The sequence below is a fragment of the Staurois parvus genome, unplaced genomic scaffold, assembly GCF_062004578.1.
Source record: "Staurois parvus isolate SC_StPar_1 unplaced genomic scaffold, SC_StPar_1.0 ptg000439l, whole genome shotgun sequence".
NCBI classification, from domain to species: Eukaryota; Metazoa; Chordata; class Amphibia; order Anura; family Ranidae; genus Staurois; species Staurois parvus.
Window position 1 is genome coordinate 7,743,595 of NW_028318235.1, and position 24,551 is coordinate 7,768,145.

The following is a 24,551-nucleotide window of genomic DNA, read 5'->3' on the forward strand; positions in this document are numbered from 1 at the left end:
GCGACTTTCAACATAGCATGCTTGTCGGTGCAAGACGGGCTGGTCTGAGTATTTCAAGAACTGCTGATCTTCTGGGATTTTCACGCACAACCATCTCTAGGGTTTACAGAGAATGTTCCGAAAAAGAGAACATATCCAGTGAGTGACAGTAATGTGGATGAACATGCCTTGTTGATGTCAGAGGAGAATGGGCATTTGATTTCAGTTGCGACATTCAGATGGCAGGGTCAGAATTTGGTGTTCCCAACATGAAAGCATGGATCTATCCTGCCTTGTATCAACGGTTCAGGCTGGTGGTGGAGGTGTAATGGTGTAATGGGGTGAGGAATATTTTCTTGGCACTAGCAAAGTGTACCTAACAAAGTGGCCGGAAAGTGTAAATTTAAGGGAAAAATGTTCTGAATGAAATTTGGTAGCAGTCATTTATGACCTGACTCTGACAATGCTAGCTGTCTGGAGGTTTCTGGCTTCAATACTTTCTGACAAAGAACATGGATATAGAAAGGCAGAACTCTACTCTGATCGCAAACTTCAGGTGGATGAATGGAACATCTGGTTGGGACTTTATTACTAGAGGGCGGTGCAAAAATCACATATAAAAGTATATACACAAGTGATTTTGCATTTCTGGGTAGGGGGGTGCAAAGCAGAGAAATACACAGTAGCAGGTTTACATAGTAAAACACAGCACAGCACACAGTTAACGCTTTGATCACCCCAGGTGTTAACCTTTTCCTGCCCAGTGTCATTAGTACAGTGTCAGTGCTTTTTATTAGCACTGATCGCTGTATTAGTGTCATTGGGATGTCAGCGGCAGTTAGTCAGTTCCCCCGCAGTGTCAGAATGCCTGACGCAGTCCCGCAATAAGAAAGAAAGCTCTATTTGTGGGGGGGGGGGGGTGCAGCATTGCATGACCGTGCAATTGTCAGTTAAAAGTAACAGCACAGTGTCACAAATAATGGCTTGGTCAGGAAGGGGAGGGGGGGGGGGGGGGGAATACTCTGGAGGACAAGTGGTTACAGAAATAAATAAAAATACAAAAAAACCACCTTCAGTGAATTTTTATTTTTAGAAGAGAAGCATGGTCAAAGCTTTCAGGGACATACTTAAAGTCTGCCTGCTTAAAGCCTAAAGCCCACTGTCAGCTGATGTCACATGATGTCACAGAGCAGATCTAGGTTCTAGAAGGATCCCAACCATATTGTCGGGATCCATCCAGTTGCTCAATTCGCAGCTGGCTCCAGCTCTCAGTGTGTGACTGAGAGCCGAAGCCATCTGCGCCTACCCTCCGCTCCAGCTCAACTCTTCAGTGAACCCTGGAGGGGCAGAGCAGAGAGAAGTGACTGACAGAACTAAGTGATCAGCTGTAATGTAATCACTCAGTCCTCAGGCTTAGAGCAGATGTGGGACAGCATCACAATGATGTTGCAACATAGAGGTGAGTATATGTACTTGCCTTTTTTTTTTCTTATATATAATGTACTCCATACACCTCCTTTAACCTCTGACAACTTTGAAAATTACATTGGCTGACAATTCCTCATTACAGTTTTATCCTAAAATACAACACACATCCCAAAATTATCTACAAGCTCACCTGCACAACATCACCATCTCCCAAAGTAAACATGAGGTTGACATGTTCCTCGACAAGACTGCCATCCTCAAGACTAGTCCTCAGCTTCACGGAGACATCCTGCCCTTTTTTTGGTCTGCTCTCGGCTCCCTGACCCTTGATCAGAACTTTTTTTCTCAGGGCCCCGTTACCTGCAGGAATAATTTCATAAAGTGAAATCTGATGCCAATGCTTCAAAATTATTCATAGCAGTGGTGTTACAGACATATGTACCCACAGTCTGCAGAAAAAAAAAACCACCACATTCTTTTAACGTCTACAGAGAAATTTAACTAAATAATTTTATATGATTTTGCATTGCAATAACAAAAATAATAGTCAGCAAAAGGCAATCCAAAGAAAAAAATACCACAACTATTCACATACCTTTAAGCAATCATCAGGAAAACAATGACTGAAGTGTTATCCAAAAAATGGTGATACTGGTAATTAAGCATTGTGAAAAACAGACTCCACTAAAAACAATGTTATGTACCAACTCATTACAGCCACATGAGAGCCAACCAACAACCTCTCTGAAAAAGGAGAATTTTTGTTACTCACTGTAAAATCCCTTTCTATGAGTTAATTGAAAGACGTAGGTCTTCAGTCTTAAACTCATTCTTAAACTTGGGGCTATAACGGCATCTTCAGGAGTAGGGCAGTCCTAACTGGTAGTCCAGGCACAGGAACTGAAGAACAATGTTTCCATTTAAATGAAAAATAGGACACTACATTCGGCAAGAAGGTGGACCACTTAATTCCTGTGTAAATCAGGTAGATTTTCAAGACAAGGCCGCCAGTTCAAAAATGCAGCATGCAGAGGTGATAGCAACCAAAAGGCGACCTTGTGGGAAAGAATTACCATGGAAGGATCTCTAACATCCACAAAGGGAACTTGTAAAGAAACAGAAGAGGTTCAAGTCCCACAGTGGCAACAAAGATCCACTGGAGGAGCTACATGCCACAAAATAAAAAGAACATGATCATATAAGCTATGAATCAAGGTGTGTTTTGCCATATGATATTAAGAGAAAATTGTAAGGGCAGAAACCTGGCCTTTAAAGTGGTACTCAAGGCAAATTTCTGTTCAACACCTTATTGGAGAAAGACCAAAATCTGAGCCACCAAAAAAAATAGGCAAATGAAAATCCTGCAGCCTCACACCATGAAATGCAAGCCAAGTACAATAATAAATCTTCAGAGAGGTAGAAACACACGCCTACAACCTGGCAGGACAAACAGAGGCAGACATCTGACCATCAAGAACTAGGCCATCAGCTAGTGATTGTAAGGCGGGGTGGAGGATCAGTCTGTGGGACAGAAGATCCTTTTGCAGAGGAAGCCGCCAGGAGGTATCCGCTGACCAACCACACCATGTTGATGAAGCCGGCTGGAGCCAACAGAAATACCAGAACCTCTTCAGGCTCTACCCAGTGCAGAAGACAAGTGAGAAGATTGAGGAAGAAGATTTGGGGGGGGGGGGGGGAAGGTGTAAAGAAGATGATAATGGCTTCATGACACCACCAAATCATTCATCGCATATGCCAGGGGATCCCTCGTACTCATCACAAATCTCTAGACCTTCTCATTGAGACATGACACTAGAAGATCCATGTCTGGGGTGCCCCATTAAAGGCAAAGCTGGTAGAAAACATCCGGGTGCAGGGACCATTGTCCAAAGGTCCAGACTATGACAGCTGAACCAGTCCACCTACCAGTTTCCTAGGCCCAGAATGTAGACAGCACAGAGGGCCAGAATGTGAAGAACGAGTGATATTTCAAGCCCCGCCAACAAGCTCCTTGGTCTGCCCTGGTGATTGACTGGTTGCCCTCAAAGAAGCTCTGTCTAAGTGAGTTAGACAAATTCTGATAGCACATATCTCCAGGACATTGACAGATATGAGACTGCTTCATTGTTCAATGGCCCTGGAATGATCTCAGCCCCAGAACCCCCCTCCCAGCTGGAGAGTAATGACCATCTTTCAATGGAGAGGAATAAATGACTTCCCGGCCAAAAGAGATGGAGATTGAAGCAACCAGAGGGAGGGAGGACTTGACTGACCGTCCTACACAGATCTGTCTGTCCAAGGATGTGGGAAACTTGTCCCAATTTCATTGCATTTTCTTCTGCAGAACCCTAGCATGAAAGCACGCATAAGGGACTACCCTGGAGGTGGACCCCATGAGGCCCAGGGCCTGCATACAGAACAGCAGGGAAGACCACCTGCAGGACAAAAGCAAAAGAACTGCAGTCCAGAGTTTTTAAAGCTTGTACGATGGGAGAAAACACCTTGGCCTGCACCAAGTCACAAATCAGACCCAGGTATTCCAGAAGAATACAGGTGTTTTGGCAGAGAATAGTTTATTTAGTAGGGAAGATTACTGAAATTAATATTAGATTAGATCCAGAGTTATGTCTTCCTCATAATACAGAGCTTCCAGTGAAAATATATAAGGATTCGGGGTTGTGGTATCTTTTGAGTGCAGCGAAAGGTCTGATACCTAGGTTTTGGGAAAAAAGGATGTGCCGACAGAGGAGGATTGGATGGTTAAAGTGAATCAGATCTGTGGGACAGAAAGATTGTACTATATACATATAGATAAGATGGAGATGTATTATATAAAAATGGAAAAAATGGGAAGAGTACAGAGAAAAAGTGAAATACATGACGATGTAATACCCCTTGAAATGAAATTCAGAAATAATGTTGGAGAAAGTGGAGAAGAGAGAAAACGCAGAGTGGGGGGGGGGGGGGGGGGGAAGGATAAGGATGGGAAGTTTAGATAATATATGTTAGTGGGAAGATATTGTATGGATATCTTTTTTTATTGAAGAAGGTGATTGTTATTCGTATTTGGTTGAAAATTAATAAATATTTATAAAAAAAAAAAAAAAAAAAAAAAAAAGACAGCGATAGCTACTTTCAGACATCAAATGGTCTAAACTCTGATCTTGTGTCCTTTACAATACAATAAAGAAAAAACAGGATATCTGGCTTGCCTTTAAAATAAATTTTAGATTACAGAGCCACACCAGATGTAATTATTTTCAGGGGACACTGGCAAACAAAACTGCAAAGGACAGCCCAAAAAAACCTCTCCCACTCCCAGCAAGCCTCATTTTTGTAGCAAGCGATAAGGAGTGAATCATAAGTAAAGTGGAGAAAGGACTGTTCTGTACTGTACACCAAGAATAGAAATTTACAGGTAAATTAAAAAAAAAAAAAAAACATTTCTTAATCGTATAGTACAGGACACAGGATCAAAGTCTAGACCGTAGATCATCCAAAAGCAGTACAACTGATAGTTGGGCAATACTGCAAATTAATGCTTACGGGACCACATAACAGGTCAAAGAAGGGCTCAACAACTTAGAGGGCAGCATGAAGTATCTTTCAACCAAAACTGGCATCAGAAGAGGCCTGAACATCCACATGGTAAAACTTACATGCAAAGAAGACCAGTGGACAGCCTTACAAATCTGATGTGGACAATTCCATGAAAAAAAAATTAGAACAAAATCAGTTCAAATGAGGAATTGTCTAATCCACCTATTGGATCACGAGGTGGAGTGGACAGGAACCTTAGGGAAGGACAAATATCTGATTGCTGCAGCCAAGAGGGAGACTCGCACAACACAAACCAAATGCAGACAGACAATTGAGAGAAAAAAAATCTTGGATTGTTTCAGAGCAGGACATATAGGGGAATAGAACAATGTTCTGGTTAATGTAGAACGAGGCCTCAGGAAATCATTATCTGTGTGACACTTGGAAGAGTTCTTCACAGGAAAAGGCTGCTAAATAAGAGACCTGTCTCACAGCAACAAGGAAGACAAGGAATATCCTTAATTAATTCAATGGGCAGCCTCTAAAGGGCTGACAGCTATGTGACTTCTGGTGCCTCCCTGTCCTGAGGGCTGATGTAAGTCACTGCTGTAGAATTGTCAGGCTGGATTTTTGTCAGGTGACCTCATACTCAAGGTGTCCAGCATTGAAGGAACAAATAAACTGCCAAGATGGTGATGGAAAGCCAAGCTTCCCCTGATGACAAAGTCCCCAGTATGCAAAGAGTATCCAAGACTCCAACCCAGCCTAAACAGGTTGGTATCTGTCATGAGTATCTTCCAAGTCACTGGGAGAAAGGATTTTGCTGACTCCACCACAATACTGGAAATCCAGCGCACCAGGGAAAGTCTGGCATTGCTGGTAAAGCACACAGAGCAATCCAGAGCCTCTTTATCCCATGCAGACTGAAGTACAATGGGGCATATAGACCTGCCTTGAAAGAAGCTACCATTAGACTCAGAACCCACATGCAAAAGCAAGGATAACTTATAGATTGGGGGGGGTCCAAGCATGAGAGCGGACAGACAGGCTCTGGACCTAGGGTAGAAAGACCCTGCACAGGGCCATATCCAAACACCAGGACTAGGCCATGAAGCACCATAATGATGAGTCGGCACCTTTTTCTTGAAATTGAAAGTCCATTCAAACCTTTGCAGTGTCTGCACTGTCTGTTGAACATTGCCTGACAAAACCTGGACAGATGGCACCTTCACAGAAGGTCATCCAGATATCCCAACATATGGATATCCTGAAAGCAATGCAGAGCTAGAACAGTTGGTAGCACCAAGATCCAAGGTGCTGTGAACATGGCAAAAAAAAAAAAAAAAGAGGAACAAACTGGTAATGTTGTGTGCCCATAGTAAAAGACAGGTAGCGATAAGGTGGGAAAGTGGGGATGTGCAAGTAGGCATCCTTGATGGCTAGAAGGTTCCCCTATTGAAGAAAGAATGGCTGACCTGGCAGATTCCATGTAGAATATCTGCACTCAAAGGAAGCTCTTGAGAATCCTCAGATCCAAAATAGGACAATTGCATCCTTTTTGACTTGAAAATCAGGTTTGAGTAGAACCCCTGGAATCTTTACAAGTGTGGGATGGGGACAATGACCCCGGAAAACAGCATATATATTGGTCTACTTTTTCAGGGAAGGTTGTAAATTTGACAGCATGAAATAGGATGGCAGAAGAGACTGAAAGCCTAGTTAGTAGCCCCCCGATATGACACTCTGAACCCAAACAACTGAAGTGTTTGCAGACCAGCTGGCTGAGCAGCTTGACAGATGTTCCCACACTTCGACAAGTAGGGCTCCCCCTCATTTTGTGGAGGACTTGTCCTGTACTTGGCAAGTTTAAGGTTAAGTCTACTGATGGAAGAGACACTTGATACCAAAGTCCTAAAGGGAAACAGGAGATTAAGAACGCCCTCAGCCTTTAAAATCACTTTAAGGGCTCATTTACACTGCAGCTCCTAAACTGACGTTCAGGAGCTGTTGAGCATTTTTTTTTCAGCAGCCCCTGAACTCTCCCTAATGTTTTCCTATGTGTCCATGTACACAGTCATTTACAGTCTTTTATAAGCAGTTGAGTTTACAGTTGTTCTTTTGAACGCACCAAACCTATGTTCAGGAGGAGATTTCACTAGCATTTCAAACAGCAAACGCTTGTAAATGCGTGCAGAAGCATTTTTTAACTGTTGCATGTCCAGAGCCTTTTTTCATAATCAGAAATGCATGCAAAGCGTTTTCCATGTATTCAAATGGGCCTAGTACACCAGTGCAGTCAGTTCCAGGTTTCGCGTGAAGGAAAAAAAAAAAAAAAAAAAAATGGTAGAACGTGCTGCATTATGCTCATGATGGGATCCATAGTGAATACAACCAGAAAAAACAGGTAATCTCAACACATACTGCTCTCCCTATTTCTCTCAAAATGTCTGAAATAGTTAATTTTTTACTATTTTTCAGTACATTCTGGGCATTTGGGAATGCCTCCTGAGGTTATCTTTTAAGAACGCTTCTAAACGCAAACGCGCATAAACGCTGTATGCAAATGCGACTAAACTGATGTTTTTTAACCTACGTTTTACAGCAGTTTCCATCATTCAGAAGAGTTTTCCAAACGCCCCGTGTACATGAGCCCTAAAGAACAAAATCCTCCTATCTTTTATGCCTTGTACAGAAAAACTGATGCGCATATTTCACTTGCAGAGACATTAGTTTTCATGAGCGCTTCATTGAGTTTTATACACATTGCAGATTCCTGTACAGAACGAACACACACACACCTAAAAAAAGAAAACATCTAAGAATTGGTAAGCTGCAATAGTTTGCTTTAAAAAGGTGTTAAATCCAAAAACCAAAAATATAAACCAACTAAAAAAAAAAATTAAACTTTTCACCATTCTAATGCTCCCTCTACTTATTTATTTATTGCTTCTGCAGGTCCTACCTACTGCTGAGGTTCTCACCTAAGCAAGAATGACATTCCAATCTCCTCCTGCTACTTCCTAGGCTACTGATTTCACATACTGCAGAAGGTATTTCATTGCCCATATATACAATGGGGAAGTAAACAGAAGCAGCACTAAATCTTGCACATGGACAAGACACATCTGGCGCCGTATCGGTTTACATATTGCTAAGAATGTAAAATAAATGTCTCCTGGGATATGTAATGTCATTACCCCAGAATGCATTACTATCCTCCATTCATAAAAAAAATATGTTACCAGACATGTCTGTCTGCACAAGCATGAGATCTGGGTTCGCATCATCAGGAGGCTGGCTGCAGGTGCAAGGAGGTTTTCACTGAGATGGTGAGGTTCCTCTAGAAATTCTGAGATAAGAGAATTCAACCCTTGTGTTTTACTTACAGACAACAGCTATCCAGGTAATAGTTTAGAATTTAAACACTACAAATAAATCCTAGCAAGGAATAGAAGCATGAAATGCAGGAAAATTCCTTCTGCAGGAAGTGCACTAGATCATAACCGTTCAGTGCAGTGTTTCACTAACAATTGACTATCCTAGGTTTCAAGTCTCAGTTCTAAGAAATTCTTTTAATGATATCACATTTTTAGCTTTGCTCAGAGTAATCAATTTTAAATTGTAGTGTAGATTATTAATGAATGCCAGACTTCTGTGTAAATGAACAGGTAGCTTAACCTACTGCCAAAGAGACCAGCAAAGGAACAATCCCTTCACACCGGACGTGCTGGAATGTCCCAGTCTATATCCATAAATCAGAGTGCTGAAGAAACTCAACCTTTCATGCAATAACAGCTGTACAACACACATGATTCTTCACTTCTGCAGGTGGACATGAGCCATTGCAAAAGCTAGCAAGACAGCGATTTACTCAAAAACAAGGGTATAGATTTTTAACACAGCAACTCTTTAAAAAAAAAAAAAAAACTTGTCTAAAAGTTAAAGTGGTTGTAAAGGCAGAAGATTTTTTACCTTCAAGCATTCTATTCATGAAGGTAAAAAAACCTCCTGCAGGCAGATACCCCCACCAGTCCCACCTAATACTTACCTGAGCCCAATATCAATCCAGTGCTGTGCACAAGAGCAGAATCTCTCTTGCCCTCCCTCCTCACTGGCTCAGACCCAGCAGCGAGAGCAATTGGCTCATGCTAGTGTCAATCAGGGCCAGTGAGGAGGGAGCAGGGGGTGGGTCGAGGTGCGCTCTGTGTGCCTTATAAAACACACAGAGGTGGCTCGGGAGCAAGCATGCACAAGTGCCCCCAGAGCAAGCAGCATGCTATGGGGGCACTAGGCATGGGATTGGGAGAGTGGCACCACATGGGGACCCAAGAGGAGGAGGATCGGGACTGCACTGTGCAACACAGAGCAGGTAAGTATGACGTTTGTGGTTTTTAAAAAGTAAATAAAATAAAAAATTGTACTTTTCCAAATCACTTTAATGCATGTAATTTTGACATATTTCCATACAAACACACTACCACGACTTTTATTTATTACAGCTACACATTTTAACCTGGATAAAAGTTTTTTTATGGGAAAATCCGGATTTGTTTTACAACAAGCATAAAATAATCCACTTTTTTTGGAGCAGCTGTCCAGAGAAGATTCTTTCAAAATGGTCTGGGAATGAAAACACTTCCTGGAAAACTAGAGATAGGCGTTCAAGTTTTTCTGCATTAGCAGCAGTTCCACCTTGACACTCTCAACTGAAGCCTATTTTTCAGTGAAAACTGATATCCATTACTGGATTCTTCTAGGATAACCCAATTTCAACACACCTTACTACTATCAGAGATACCTTTGCATGGAAATCCTTCAATGTATTAATCTCTAAGATATTTACCAGGCGGGTATCATGCATTCCTATGCCCAATTGCAGGAGAAACATGGATTTGCCAGCGGGATGCTTTTAAAAGATATTTACAATTGTATCACAGTTTAAATACTCAGTTTAAATATGTGGAATTGCAAAATTTCCAATTACCCTTTGATAGGAATCATAAAATCCTAAGGGCTGAAGGAATTAATATCCAAACCTTACTCTTGTTTATTACATACTAAATTGGGTAAAAGACCATTATCAACAGAAATCTAGATGGCAACTCCTCATGCGTAAAATCCTCTTGCTCACACTTACTGGTGTCTCCAGCAATAAACTCATTCAGCTCTATATTATCCACCAGACACAGCACTTCCCAGTATGTCTGTAGTGTTAGTGATGCAGGCAGAATTTATAGATTTATTATGAAATTGCACAGTAACCTGAACATTTTGGAAGCAGGGGACCATTTTGCTAACAGCTTGTCTGCCAGTTTAATATGTTTATCTGGCTTAGACACTGGCAGTTTGTTTAGTTCCAAATCAAAATTTGGACAAATTTTTCGTTATTTGCAAATTCGGATGTAACTGACGTTCCGAATTACAACTGTAACGAATGTAAACGAATCAATTAAGGAAACAAAATTTAGTCTGAAATAAACTAGAAAAGCTACAATTTCTGGGGAAATTATGTGAAGTGTTCTTCCCTCCACCAGTAGTCTACAACTCAAACTCTTGCTTTTGTCACTCTGCTGCCTGCTCACACACCTGGGTTCCTATGGCAACTCACTCTACAGCAAAGGCAGAGGAGAGCGGTTAAAAACAAACTGCTCCAACTTGCTCACTTCACTGGCTGTTGCCATCTTCAAACGGTTGTAGTTTAAAAATCATACATTCTACACCGAAGAGCTTTATATTGTGAGAATCACAAGACCCAGACCTACATTTTGATGCATAGTATGTCTCTGAAATATTAAAAATGAAGGCACAGTCGCAGTTTAGAAATTGCTCTTCAAATTTGAGGTGGCTAGAGTGGAGTTTCAATGAATGTCAATGGGCGGTGTGAGTTGCAAACAAATGGTCATATTGTGAAACCTATAAGGACTATGGCTTAGCCGTGGACATTTTTAGTGGCAGCAGGGATAGCTGAACGTTTTCATATAAGATTTGTGTAGGTGGGCTTGAAAATGAGGGAGTGATGGCAGTTTAGAAATCATGTCCTGATTTTTCAGCTCACACAAAACGCTGATATTTTGTGAACAATTCGGCGAAACGTTCCACAAAGTAATAGCACACCAATCGGGAACAATCCGCACGCTGCTGTATATTACTGTCTATGTAGTGTAAAAACTGTGGGAGGAGTTAGGGTGGTAAATTTGGCTATAATAATAAGAATATATATGTGAGATAACAGTAAGTGGTCTTGCCAGGCAAGAACACTTAATTATCTGAATTTGATGTGTAAATATATTGCTGACCATTGCCAATTTCTTTCAAAGACTGTGTATATTAGAATATAGCCATCTTACTCGAATTTAGAAAAGAACAGAACAAAATAGAATAGAAAAATAGAACAGAATAAAATAGGAAAAATATAGCCATCTTACGAAATTCAACTTTTGAATAGAATAGAATAAAAAATAGAAAGAAAAGATCAGTCTTCCAAAATTCGAACTGTTAAAAGAATATAACGAAACAGAATAGAATAAAAAAGAAAATATAGAATAGATTAGAATAGAAACAGCTATTATTCGCAATATATTCTGATCGATTCGAAATATTTGAATAATTCAAATGCATCGGAAAATTTTAAATCTGGTCCAAAACGAATAAACGAAATGCAACTAAATTAAAAGAAATTAGTAACTTAAATCGATCCGAAAAAAAAAAAAAAAATTGTTCTTCACGTCTAATTTGGCATACTAGATGAGAAACTCTGGCCACATTATATTTTGGCCACTTCCTGTCTTACAGTGACTTCACTGGAGAAGTAAAAGAGATCTAGCATTATCAGTCTGGGGGGAAGATGGTGTTACATGCACTAGCAGATTTAGGTGGACTGGGCTAAAAATTAAAGGTGAACTCTAGCTAACACTTCATAAGCAGTTATAGCAAACAGCTTTTTTCTTATGAGTTAAAGATTTTACATAAATAGAAGCAATTGAGTATTGTCCGTGATGCTTTCGGGGTATGTCCACTTCTTCAAGGTCCAAGCATTACTACTTCACAAAGTTTTAGCAGAATGTTAGAAGAAACAATCTCTGAAAGAAAAAAAAAACCCACACAAAATGTACACAGCAATGGTTATAAAACTAGGATTAGGCTAGAGATAAACAGAGCAAATGCAAAGACTGGGGGAGTTGGACTGGGGGTGGATTTGGGATGACAGTCACAAAAGGGGTCATAAAACTGTTGAATAAGAAGTGAGAAAACCCATGTCTAAATTAAGGCCATTAGCTTTTGTATCAAATAGAAATATCATTCTTAGTTCAAAAGACTAACTTTCCTGAATAGCTTTGAAATTCCATTTAAGAACTAAGATATTGAGGTCTTCCATTGTGTGGTCTGGTTGTGAGAAACGGTGTCCCACAGGTGTGCAGAACTCATCTTCTTTATGTACCTTGATGGTATGTCTGCGCAAATTCATCCTTGTTCTCAACCTCTGTCCTGTTTTGCCAACGCAAGATTCTTTGCTACACTTTTTGCACCGGATAAGGTACACAACATTACTTGAGGTGCAGCTGTATAATCCGGTGATATTAAAAGGTCCCTTTTGAGTGTGTGACAGTTTTTGATGGATTCATTTGGTTGCAGTTTGCAGCGTTTTTTATTGCAGGGTTTGCTTCCATTATTTGTGACTTAATTAAAAGGAAGTTTCCTACTGATTAGTTTATGTCTGAGGTTGGTGGGGGTTGTCTGAAAGAAATTCCAGCAACCCCCAATACTGGATTTCAGAGTTCCATCCTCTGTTATGATGGGTTGTAAATCTTTGATTATTTTTCTTATTCCTTCTAGTGCTGGGTTGTATGTGCTTACTAGAGGTACACGGTTGTTTGTTTGTTTTTTCTCTTTGTATTGGAGTAGATTTTCTTTTTGGGTTTTCAAGGCTGTGTTTATGCTGGTGTTGATAGTTTTTTCCTTGTAACCTTTCTTATGGAAGGAGTCTCTTCATGTCCCAAGATGTTTATCTCTGTCTTCCGGGTCTATACATAATTTGGTGGTATCTGGTGGCAGACTGTGTATGATGGCCCATTTAGTGTGTTGGGTGTGAAAGCTGGAACTGTGGAGGTAGTTGCATCTGTCAGTGGGTTTCCTGTATATTGAGGAGTGAAGCTCGTCATCCCTGATGTATACTGTGGTGTCTAGGAAGTTGACATGTCTGAGTATTCCATTTTTAGTTTGACTGATGGGTGAAAAGTGTTGATCAATGAGTAAATTGTTTTAGATTTTCTTCACCTTCTGTCCATATGATGAAAATATCATCAATATAGCGATAGTATCTGTCTGTTTTTTGTTGCAAGCTGTTCAGGAATTTTTCCTCAAGGTCAGCCATAAATAAGTTTGCATATTGGGGTGCCATTTTACTTCCCATAGCAGTACCCATATATTGAAGATAGATGTAAAGTAGTACTGCTTGGACCTTGAAGAAGGGAACATACCCTGAAAGTGTGTCCTAAAAATTGTATGTTTGTGCAAATAAAAAACTATTAAAAAGGACAGTACTCAATTGTTTGTCACAAGTGCACTAATACGGCTACAATCACCTAAAGCAACATAAATGAATAAAAACTGACAATTGTGAGCATCCCTGGCAGTGTAAACTGTTGTTCTCAAACCTCTAATAGACCAAGCTGTCTTGCAAAGATGGCAGGTAAAGTTGAAGAAGAATAAACTTACTGGCTGGATCACCAGTGAAAATGGAGGGGAAAAAGCCTAAAAAAGAAACTAATGCAGGCACCTCATCTAAGGACTGGCAAAAGAAGAGGGTCCCTACACAGTGCACTTGAAGCAGGAAAGAGATATGGTTTAGGAAAAAATATCAGGCGTTTGGGGCATAGTAAGTAAGGATGGCTATCTCGGTACCTCAGAGGGTGGAGGTAAGCAGTATCTACCTTCTGGGTGAGCCCTTCTGCTTCTCTTAACAGAATTGAGAGGACTTGCAGAATGCAATGAAGACTCAGTTTTTGCTTTAAGCATCAACCTGCTTTGCAGATAGTCAATATTGAAATATTGGGGGACTGACATGTCAGAAGTGGTACAGTAAAGCAATTAAACTTGATTCTATGCTAGCACGCTGGTTGCGTTCTTTTACGCACAATCTAAAACTGATCTCTTTGCGTACTCGACATAATGTCTGAACAATTAATCCTGCAAAGGTGTTGGAGGAGTTTCAATATCATCTTGCTAAACTTTACACAGACCCTACTCGGGCAGAACACCATGCTATCTCCGACTTTTTATCTCGTCTGTCTTTGCCTACTCTGACTCAAGCTCATAGAGATTTGACGGACCATGATATTCAAATATTGGAAGTCTTGCGCTGTATCGCCGTTTTGAAGGCTAGCAAACATCCAAGATCTGATGGTTAAAACGGCCTCGTACTATAAAAAAAAAAAAAACAAAAAAAAAACTGTCTGTTCTGGCCCCTCACCTCGCAGCCATGTTTAATGCGGTGAAAGGAGGTTAAGCCTTTTCCCCAAAGTTGCTGACTGCCAACGTTGTCATGATTCCGAAACCGGATTGGGACCATTCCTCTTGGGCGAATTATAGACCAATCTCTCTTATCAACGTCGATATGCAAATCCTTACAAAAATTTTAGCTACTCGTTTGAACTCTTTCCATTCTCGTCTGATTAAAAAAAGACCAGGTGGGCTTTATCCCCCATAGACATGCCACCAAGCAAAACTCAAATACTATGGTTTTGAGTCTTCGATGTTTCCGATTGGTAGAGGAACTAGGCAGAGCTGCCCGCTCTCTCCCATATTATTTATCTTGGCTTTGGAGCCCCTAGCAGAGGCTATCCATATGCATCTCGATATTAAGGGGCTCGATGTAGCCGGTTCCCAGCATAAGCTGTCGTTGTTTGCGGACAAAATATTGCTGTCTGTTACTAATCCGGGGGTTACTCTGCCCAACTTACTGGCGGTACTGGACTCCACTGCTCTTTCAGGCCTCTATGTCAATCCCGCTAAATCCAAAGCCATGTCTATTACCCTTTCCCCCACGATACTGGAACTCAAAAAATCGTTTTCTTTTCAATGGCTTTCAGTCTTGCCATACCAGGGGATTAAGATCTCCCCATCTTATGAAAGACTGTATCAGGCTAATCTCCCCTCTGTCTTTAAGGACTTGACGGAAATGCTGTTTTCTTGGGCTCACCACCCGCTTTCGTGGTTCGAAGAATTAATGTGATTCGAATGACTTTTCTTCCAAAATTATTATACGTGTTTCGGGTTTTACCGATCCCCGTCCCTTTGCATATCTTGCGCATTCATCAACGGAAGCTTCTGTCTTTCATGTGGGGCTCCTATCGCCCTAGAATAAAATAATTTTATTTGCCCGTAGGAATGAAGGGGATTGTCAGTCCCGAATCTTTATGCATAATATCTAGCGGCAAACAGCCCCACCAGCCCATCTTCACTCGTCTCGCAATATTCTCTTATGGGCCACAGTGGATCTGATGGACTCCCACCCGACGCCACTTTCTTTTTTGCCGTGGCTCCTCCCTGCTAACCGTCCTTCCCCTCTTAGTGCAACATTAACACATACGCTTCGACTTTGGGACTCCAATGAATATTCTGCTGGTCTTATTTCTGCTCACTCACCCTTGATGCACCTATTCAACAACCCATTGTTACCCCCAGGCCTTGACAATCCTGGTCAGTTTGCGTGGTGGCCAGCCCATGGCTTCAATGACGTACACTCCATGCTCTCTCCTACCCAGATACTCACTTTCGCGACTTTGCGTTCTTCACGATATCCCGTTGAGAGAACATTTTAGCTACCTCCAACTCCATCACTTTCTTACGAGTCCATTTGGGTCCCTATAGGATGACTCCCTTTGAAATTGTTTGCAAGCACAGCCCTCATGCGCCAGGCTTGATCTCCCTTGTCTGCTCCGCTATCATTTCTTATAGGACTCCCCCAGTTCGTTCCTATCATCAGCAGTGGCAATCGGAACTCGGGGGTTGTCTAGATCAGCAAGGCTGGCGGATCATGACTCAAGCATTGACTAAACGCTCGAGGAATGTTATTATATTAGAAAATGCCTATAAGGTCCTTTATAGATGGTATTATATGCCTGCCCGACTGGCTCGTTTTAATCCCTCATATTCTCCCACTTGCTTTCAAGGTTCTCAACAAATAGGTACTATGGCCCATATTTGGTGGACTTACCCCAAGGTATGCAGACCATGGATTAGGGTCTATGCCAGGCATGTCCAAAGTCCAGCCCGTGGGCCATTTACGGCCCGGGGGTCGGTTTAATACGGCCCTCCAACAGCCCACCCTGCTCTGTGTAATGTGGCCCTCCCACAGCCCTCCCTTCTATGGCAGACAGTCTTCTGCTTGAGAGCAGAGGGCAGTGCGCATGCCTGACTGCGGCGCGTTCTCCCTGGTCTGTGTAAATGCGGCTGTCGCGCGGCCCTCCCTTCTGTGGCAGACAGTCTTCTGCTTGAGAGCAGTGCGCATGCGTGACTGCGCCGCGCTGGGAGCAACAGAGGGTGGTGACGTCAGGGCCGGGCTTCCAGCGTGAAGTGTCTTTCTCTTCCCCTGCCGGCTGCCGAGCAGAGACTTCAGCTCCAGATACCTTTTTCACCCTTCACGTTAGTGCAGGTAAGTTTTTTTTTTAATTTATTTTCAATACATTGTGAAAACTCAGCTGTCAGTTGATCTTAATGTTATGAAATGAAAAGTTTGTCGTTTGCAATTAACTTGGCATAAAATAATTTATTTGCATTTAATTGTAATGGTTCAAAGAATGTTTGGAAAAATGTTCGGCCCTCCACCATGTTCACTTCATCCAATCTTGCCCTCTTTGAAAAAAGTTTGGACACCCCTGGTCTATGCCCTTCTCCGCACTATGTTACACACAGATATTAAGCGTAACCCATATGAGACACTTATTTAAACCACTAGTAGGCCTACTCCGTCCTGAGCAGCAGTTAGCATCACATCTATTTATGGCTACCAAATTGACGATTGCGAGAGCTTGGAAAACCCCTCTTCTTAGCTTTGAAGTCGTTAAGAATCGGATGAATTTTATAATGAGAAGCTAACGGCTATGCTGTTAGACACCCACACTAAGTTTCTGCAGATCTGGCGTCCTTGGATTGATGTGGCTTATCCCTCTAGATTTGACCAGACCCTCTTGTCGATATAAGATTCTCCTGGCGCGATCCCCTGGAGCCATTTGTCTTTACTATTCTTCTTTCTCTGCTTTTCTTTTTTTATTTTTTGTTTGTCAGTTTTTATGTTATATGCACTGACTGCGATACCCCTAGAGAACTGTGCCTGTAATGTCTTATACACTGGTCAGACTTTCTCGTTGGTCCTTGGTGTAGAGTTCCGATGTGCGTCCAGTGAGACTTTATGCTCAGCTTTTCCCATCATCTGTATGCGACTCTGGGGACTATTCTTGGTCTATGCTCACCAGCTCATTGGTTATTATTTGCTGTTAACACAATTTATAGGGTCTTATTCCATCCCTTTTGAGATTGTGTTTTTGTACTCCACTTCTCTCCATGTCAGTATTTCAGTGCATTTGTTATGTCCTTCACTAACAGAATTGTACACCTTACTTGTTTTTGTATCAAGGAGCTTGTCTCTGACTGTTTGTTGTTGTGTCGTCTATAATAAATTTAATTGTAAAAGAAATATTGGGGGACTAATGCTTTAGCCAAGTGTGTTTCTTGTACACAGCCTAGGTCATGGATGGCCAATTGCAGCCCTCCAGCTGTTGGGGAGATACATTTCCAAGTAGGCATTATGGGAAAATTGGCAGTTACAAGCATGACTTCCAGAGGCAGAGGCACGAAGGGACTTGCAGTTCTACACGAGCTGAAGGGCTACAGTTGCCAACACCTGGACAAGGTCAACCTAATAATTATACAAATATCAAAATATTTTGATCTTTTAAAAAGGAGAATTTAGGCCAGGTTTACACTAGTGCGGCTGTGATCTGATCCGATTTTCAGTGAAGTTGTATAGTAAAACTTGGTCACATTTTGATGCATTTTTGATGTTATAACTGCTGTGCATTTTTCAAAATCACACAGCAGTCACGCCATATTGATGTGAATGGACACCGATGAAAATAATGTGATATCCATTGCCATTAAATTCTGTGCGACTCAGATCACATATGAAATTGCCCTCATTCACCGTGTGAACAGAGCCTTAATCCGTGGATATTCAAGGTTGTCCATGTAAGTGTTATTTGTCAGTGGTATCAGGACGCTGACAAAGCTTCTCTGGGGATCTCGCAAGATTTGAGGAGTAAAGAAAGGGGGGGAAAAAAAAGCAATGGATATGGTAAGGAAGAAGGGGGGGGGGGCAAGTGAAGGAAGAACCAGGCAGCAGTAACCAGAAGTAGGAACCGCAAGGAACTACATGAGCAAGGGGTTTTCATACTAGGTGAAGTAAAATAAGGTTTAAAATAGGAAAGGGTGATGACTGCGACTTTCGGGGGGGGGGGGGTTTGAACTGGTCTGCAGAGCAGGCCCATCAAAAACATAGGCAAGGCAGTTTTAAGTCCAAAAGGACAGGTCCTAGGCAACAACAGGTTGCAGCAGAAGTCCACATTCACATAGACTGTTGTAGTTTATTAAGATCACCTACAGTAGTAGGGAGATATGGTGAGCTGGGTAGTGGTAACAGGGAAAGCATCAAAGCAGGTAGCATCCTAAATATGGGTGGAACATGTAAAACCTTCCAAAAGGTGAACTTAGCCTTGAAGTCTGCAAAACGTGCTTGATTGGCTCCACTTGGGAGCAGAGGGAGGAATATCTCAGATGGAAGGACGTCAAGCCTAAGTTGTGCAAAGCATTAGTGTAGTTCCACCAGAGAGGATGTCTGGTGCGGAGCATGGAATGTTAGGCCAGTGGTTCTCAACCTTCCTAATGCTGCGACCCTTTAATACAGTTCCTCATGGTGTGGTGACCCCCAACCATAAAATTATTTTCGTTGCTACTTCATAACTGTAATTTTGCTACTATTATGAATCGTAATGTAAATATCTGATATGCAGTTTCTCAATTCCTGCTGTAATTATTGAGGTAAAACCATACTGTAAAAAATCCTCACTATATTTTCTTTTCTTAACGTTCTTCTCTACACGATCCACTGTCATGGGATGGTTTGCTAATGAAAATAATATATATTACATAACCTACTTTCTGTGCACTTTAAATGCAGAAAAAAAAAGCATATTAAAAAAACGCATGTAGTGTGAACTGGCCCCTTAGGGCTAGTTCACACCACAAAAACACACTCTGGCTACGTTTTTGCTTATAGTTCACACCACACTCCATTCTGGTGCAGTTTTTAGACAGTTTGTTGTGTTCCAGTACAGTTCTGTGCAGAAAAAAAAAAAAAAGTTCTACTTTTTTTTTCTGCACCGGAAACTGTCTGGAACTGACTGTTGTACTGGTGTGAACCAGGGCCATTGGGATACATGGAAATCACTGCACTGTGCATGCATTTTTAATGCAGGGAAAAAAAAACAAACAAAAAAGAAAAAAAACGCACTGAACTGCCTCTGGCGTCAACCAGCCCTCAAAAGATATTTCTTCTTTAGCGATGTGGCCTTGTTTACTTTACAGCGTACACCCTATGTGAGGGCCGACCCAGTCATGTCCATTGGGACGCAGTGTTGGCACAGAGACAGCTCCCATCAGTGTAGGGCCCCAGAGGCACACGGTCAGTGATTGGGGTGTACACCCGCATGGATGTCAGATTGGGAGCAGTGGCCATACAATGGACAGCCTGCACCGAGATGCATGGAACTCCAGTAGCCCCCCATGCAGGCAGACATGGCCATCACACAGGGGTACACTGAGGAACCCCCCTATGAGGGACAGGTATTCCCAACACACCCACTGAGACCTTCCCTGGCACTGGACTAGCACTGGAAACCCCCAGCTACACACAGGAGGAGGAGTGCTGAGTATCAGCCCTGAGTGACATCTTTATGGGGTCATCACACTACAGAACCCCCTCCTCCTGCATATCAGTGTAAAGAGGAGACATCCGCAGGTATCTGTACACACCGACTATCCCACATCAACAATGGCAGCAGCCAGGAGCTCCCCCTTCCCCTACACAGCACACACTGCCAGGCAGAACAGCAGCTCTTCTCATTCCTGCCATACAAGGCGTCACACCTCCCCCATCCCCTCCACACAGAGCAGCCAGCTCTCTTCACACACGGCCCACTCTCCCCTCCACACCACCGCCATCTTGGATCCGCTCTCCCCCTCCTCCACCCAGTCCGCAGCTAACCAGCTCCCTCACAGAGGCCACGCCCAATCTGAGGACATCAAAACTTCATTGGCGCTTCCCATTGACACGTCACCTCGTCTGATTGGTCAAGTTCTAGTTTAATCCCGCTAAGCCCCACATTTAGAGCTGGGGATGTCGCCGCTCAGCGATGATTGGGGAAGCAGTGCAGACAATGGGCGAGGTGGATGTTGTGGGAGATGATAGGCTGGGGAAGAGGAGTCAGGTGTCATCACTGCTGACTGTTCTCTTACTCGTATGTGGTCGTATCTGCATGTGGGCGGAGGCGTGTCTCGGTTCCTAAGACCATCGGAAATATGTGTTTTCCGATGATCTTAGGCGACCCCCAAAAGGGGTCGCAACTCACAGGTTGAGAACCGCTGCGTTAGGTGAAGAGAAGTGTGAATGGATACTGTTGGATGGGCTTTACGGCTCTACATTTGATGATGGTCATCACTTTCTCACAGGTGGCTTGCAAAAATATAGTTTCTTACAGCAGTAGAAGATTGTGGATCATTCCCCTAGGGTTTCCCATAGGAGTTATGTGCATGAGGGCATGGCAAGTAGGAATTCCTAATTACTATTTGAAGTAAAGTTTCTGACATCCAGAGTCACATTTGCTTTCCTATAAATAGGGGTCATATAAGATAAAACAACAAAAATAAAACTTCACCATTTGGGCAGTATACATTTATCCTGTTGACAGAAGCACAACAGAAATCCAGTAAAAACTTTGTTCTTAGAAAAGCTTTGTAATTTACCTTGAGCTTGTTCTTTTATGCTACTTAATGAAAAGGAATAAAGATGCATGACAGAATCTTCCACTTTGTCCAATCACCTTTGGAGGTGGCCCCTCATGTGGTGTGAAGTGGTTGTAGGTTATATGAACCAGCCAGTTCTGATGGCTGGGTCAAAGTTAGGATTTTTGACACCAGTTCATCATAGCAATTGCAGAGAGTCAAAACACTGCATCATACACAAGCATACACACTCAGGTCCAGAAGAATATTTGAGCTCCCCTTTGCATTATATAAGTGTGTGTGAAGGAAATAGAACCGTCAAAGTATGAAATCCGATCAGCAGTTTTTGAACTACTCAAAACCAGCCCACCTGGCACCAACAACTATGCCACGCACAAAAGTCACTCAAATTCCCTTTCTTCCCCATTCTGATGCTCGGTTTGAACTTCAACAAGTCTATATGCATTGAGTTGCTGCCATGTGATTGGCTGATTAGCAATTTGTGCTACCATGCAATTGAACAGGTGTACCTAATAAAGTGGCCGGTGAAAATATATATATCTATCCATCTCTCTGTACACATATATACATACATACACAAAGTTGATTGGACGGCGCTTCACACTACAAATGGACAATGATCCAAAACACACTGCAAAAGCAACCCAGGATCTTTTGAAGGAAAACAAGTGGAATATTATGCAATGGCTGACTCAGTCACCTGATCTTACCCCAATTGAGCATGCATTTCACTTGCTGAAGGCAAAACTAAAAGGCAGCAACAAAGAACAACTGAAGACAGCTGCAGTTAGAGCCTGGCAAAGCATCAGAAAGGAGAAAACCCAGTCTTTGTTAATGTTCATGGGTTCCAGACTTCAGGCAGTCATTGCCAGTAAAAGATTCTCAACAAAAAATACTAAAAATGAATATTTTATTTATGATCATATCCATTTGTCTAATTATATTTGAGCCCTTGAAAATGGAGGGACAGTGTATAAAAATAGTTGCAGTTCCTAAAATTTGTACTTGATATTTATGTTCAACCCTTTGAATTAAAGCTTAAAGTCTGCATCTCAAATTAATTTGGATTGATTGTTTAGTTTTAATTTATTCTGGTGGCATACAGAGACAAAAAGTATGAAAAATGGTGCATGTGTCCAAATATATATGGACCTAACTGTATACACACAAACACACTTTATTGCCAAAAGTATTGGGACACCCCTCCAAATCATTGGATTCAGGCATTCCAATCAACTCCATGGACACAGGTGTATAAAATCAAGTACCTAGGTATGAGGACTGCTTTTAAAAACATTTGTGAAAGAATAGGTCACTCTCAGAAGTGTGGTAATGTGATAGGTTGCTACGTGTGAAATAAGTCCATCTGTGAAAATTTCCTTGCTACTAAATATTCCACGGTCAACTGCTAGTGGTATTACAACAAAGTGGAAGCAACTGTGAACAGCAGCAACTCAGCCACGAAGTAGCAGACCACGTAAAATGACAGAGCAGGGTCAGCGCATGCTGAAGCGCATAGTGCGTAGAAGTCGCTGTCTGCAGAGTCAATAGCTAAAGACCTCTAAACTTTATGTGGCCTTCAGATTCGCACAACAGTGCCAGAGCTTCGTGGAATGGGTTTCCATGGCCAAGCAGCTGTATCCAAGCCTTACTTCACCAAGTGCAATGCAAAGCGTCGGATGCAGTGGTGTAAATTACACCGCCACTGGACTCTATAGAGCAGTGGAAAAATGTTCTCTGGAGTGACAAATTATTCTTCTCTGGCAATCTGATGAACATCTTCGGGTTTGGCAGTTGACAGGAGAACGGTACTTGTCTGATTGCATTGTGCCAAGTGTAAAGTTTGATGCACACCAGTGTTTTGTGCACTGGTGTACAGTCCAACATGACTGTGCACCAGTGCACAAAGCAAGGTCCATAAAGACATGGATTAGTGAGTTGGCAGTGAAGGAAGTTGACTGGCCTGCCCAGAGTCCTGACCTCAACCTAAAAAGAACACCTTTGAGACAAATTAAAGCGGAGACTATGAGCCAGGCCTTCTCGTCTGTCTTTAGTGCCTGACCTCTCAAACGGCTTCTGGAAGAATGGCCAAACAAAAACAAACATTCTCATAGACATATTCCTAAACCTTGTGGACAGCCTTTCCAGAAGAGTTGAAGCGGTTATAGCTGCAAAAGGTGGGCCATAGTTTACCAACTATGTAAACTCAATAGTGAACCCTACGGACTAACACTGGGATGCCATTAAAGGTCATGTGCCTGTAAAGGCAGGCGTCCCAATACTTTTGGCAATATAGTGTGTGTGTGTGTGTGTATATATATATATTTTTTTTTTTTTCATACATGCACATACTTCTCCATAAATACAGACATGTACACAAACGTGCACATTTTATTTTTCCACCAAAATGAAGATATTTTTAATGCTTGTAATGCGATGCCTTCCCAAATGTTAATTAATGAGATTGTCAATATATCTGCACTTTTCAGCTCCAAGACACTGTATTATGCCTAATTCCATGAATCCAGACAAACTGTGTTGGAGCTGCTAATGAGGTCCCAGCTCAGGGATCCTTAAGCCCCAGTCTTGTTATTCCAACTGTGCATAATAACTAGATTTAAAGCTGCCCAAGCCACTTGTTTCACCTGTCTTTAAGCATGCATCATTTCTCCATATCCTGCTGTCTTACTGCTGCAAATGCCGTCTGTCCTCACTGGCTCGCCAGACTATTCTGGCATCTCATAAATCACCTCCTCCAGTCACGTTTGTTGCCTATAATAGCTTCCTCTGGGCCTCCTATATTTCACCTGGGTGACAGCTAATATATTCCCAGCATCATGGCTCAGTGCTGAAACCCATGGCAAGCTGACTATTAACGACTTTCTGAATAGAAATAATCATTGATTCCTACTCCCCCTGGTGTCTCTGGACCAGCTCACCTGCAGTCTGGGGCATTTGTGCATTATTTAATACCACTTCATTAAGAAAACACTTAAAGAATAACAGACTGCAAAAAAAGTCTGTTTAAAGAGAATAACTTGCATTTATTGAAAAGGTTTGACAAATTTAAGGACACTAGCATCTGCCCAGCTACACCTTTCCAATATATGGTGAGGAGTTCAACTTAAGAACCACAATGAAAAGACATATATTATATCAGGGCACAAAGACAATAAGAGAAAAATTCAACAATTTGCACAGATCATTGTTTGACCAAAAAACAACCCCCCCCCCCCCAAAAAAAAAACAAAAAAACAAAAAAAAAGCCACACAGCCTATGACGACATTTTCTAGCACCAAAACAGCATAAAACAGCAGAATTGCATTCCCATTTTTTATAGAGGGGGAAGAAAGGTTAATTTTACACCCACATTTATAGTTTAAAAATAAAAGTTCAGCATGCCACAGTTTAAAGTTACAGATCAAGTGCCACATTTGCTTCTTATGAAATGCAAGGACACAATGCCCTGATGCACTCTGGGCAAAGCGCAGCTAACCCACGATATTTATGGGGGTTACCTACGCTT

At 41.9% G+C, this 24,551-nt stretch overlaps 1 protein-coding gene across 1 annotated transcript in view; it reads right to left on the minus strand.

Annotated features, from left to right (window-relative positions):
• The window catches only part of FKBP8 (FKBP prolyl isomerase 8), a 106,313-nt gene that overhangs the window by 52,301 nt on the left and 29,461 nt on the right, over positions 1-24,551 (minus strand). Inside the window, exon 3 of the mRNA XM_089687912.1 lies at positions 1,598-1,767. Within this exon, the coding sequence (XP_089544038.1) occupies positions 1,598-1,767 (170 nt within the window). The remainder of the gene's footprint in view (positions 1-1,597; positions 1,768-24,551) is intronic.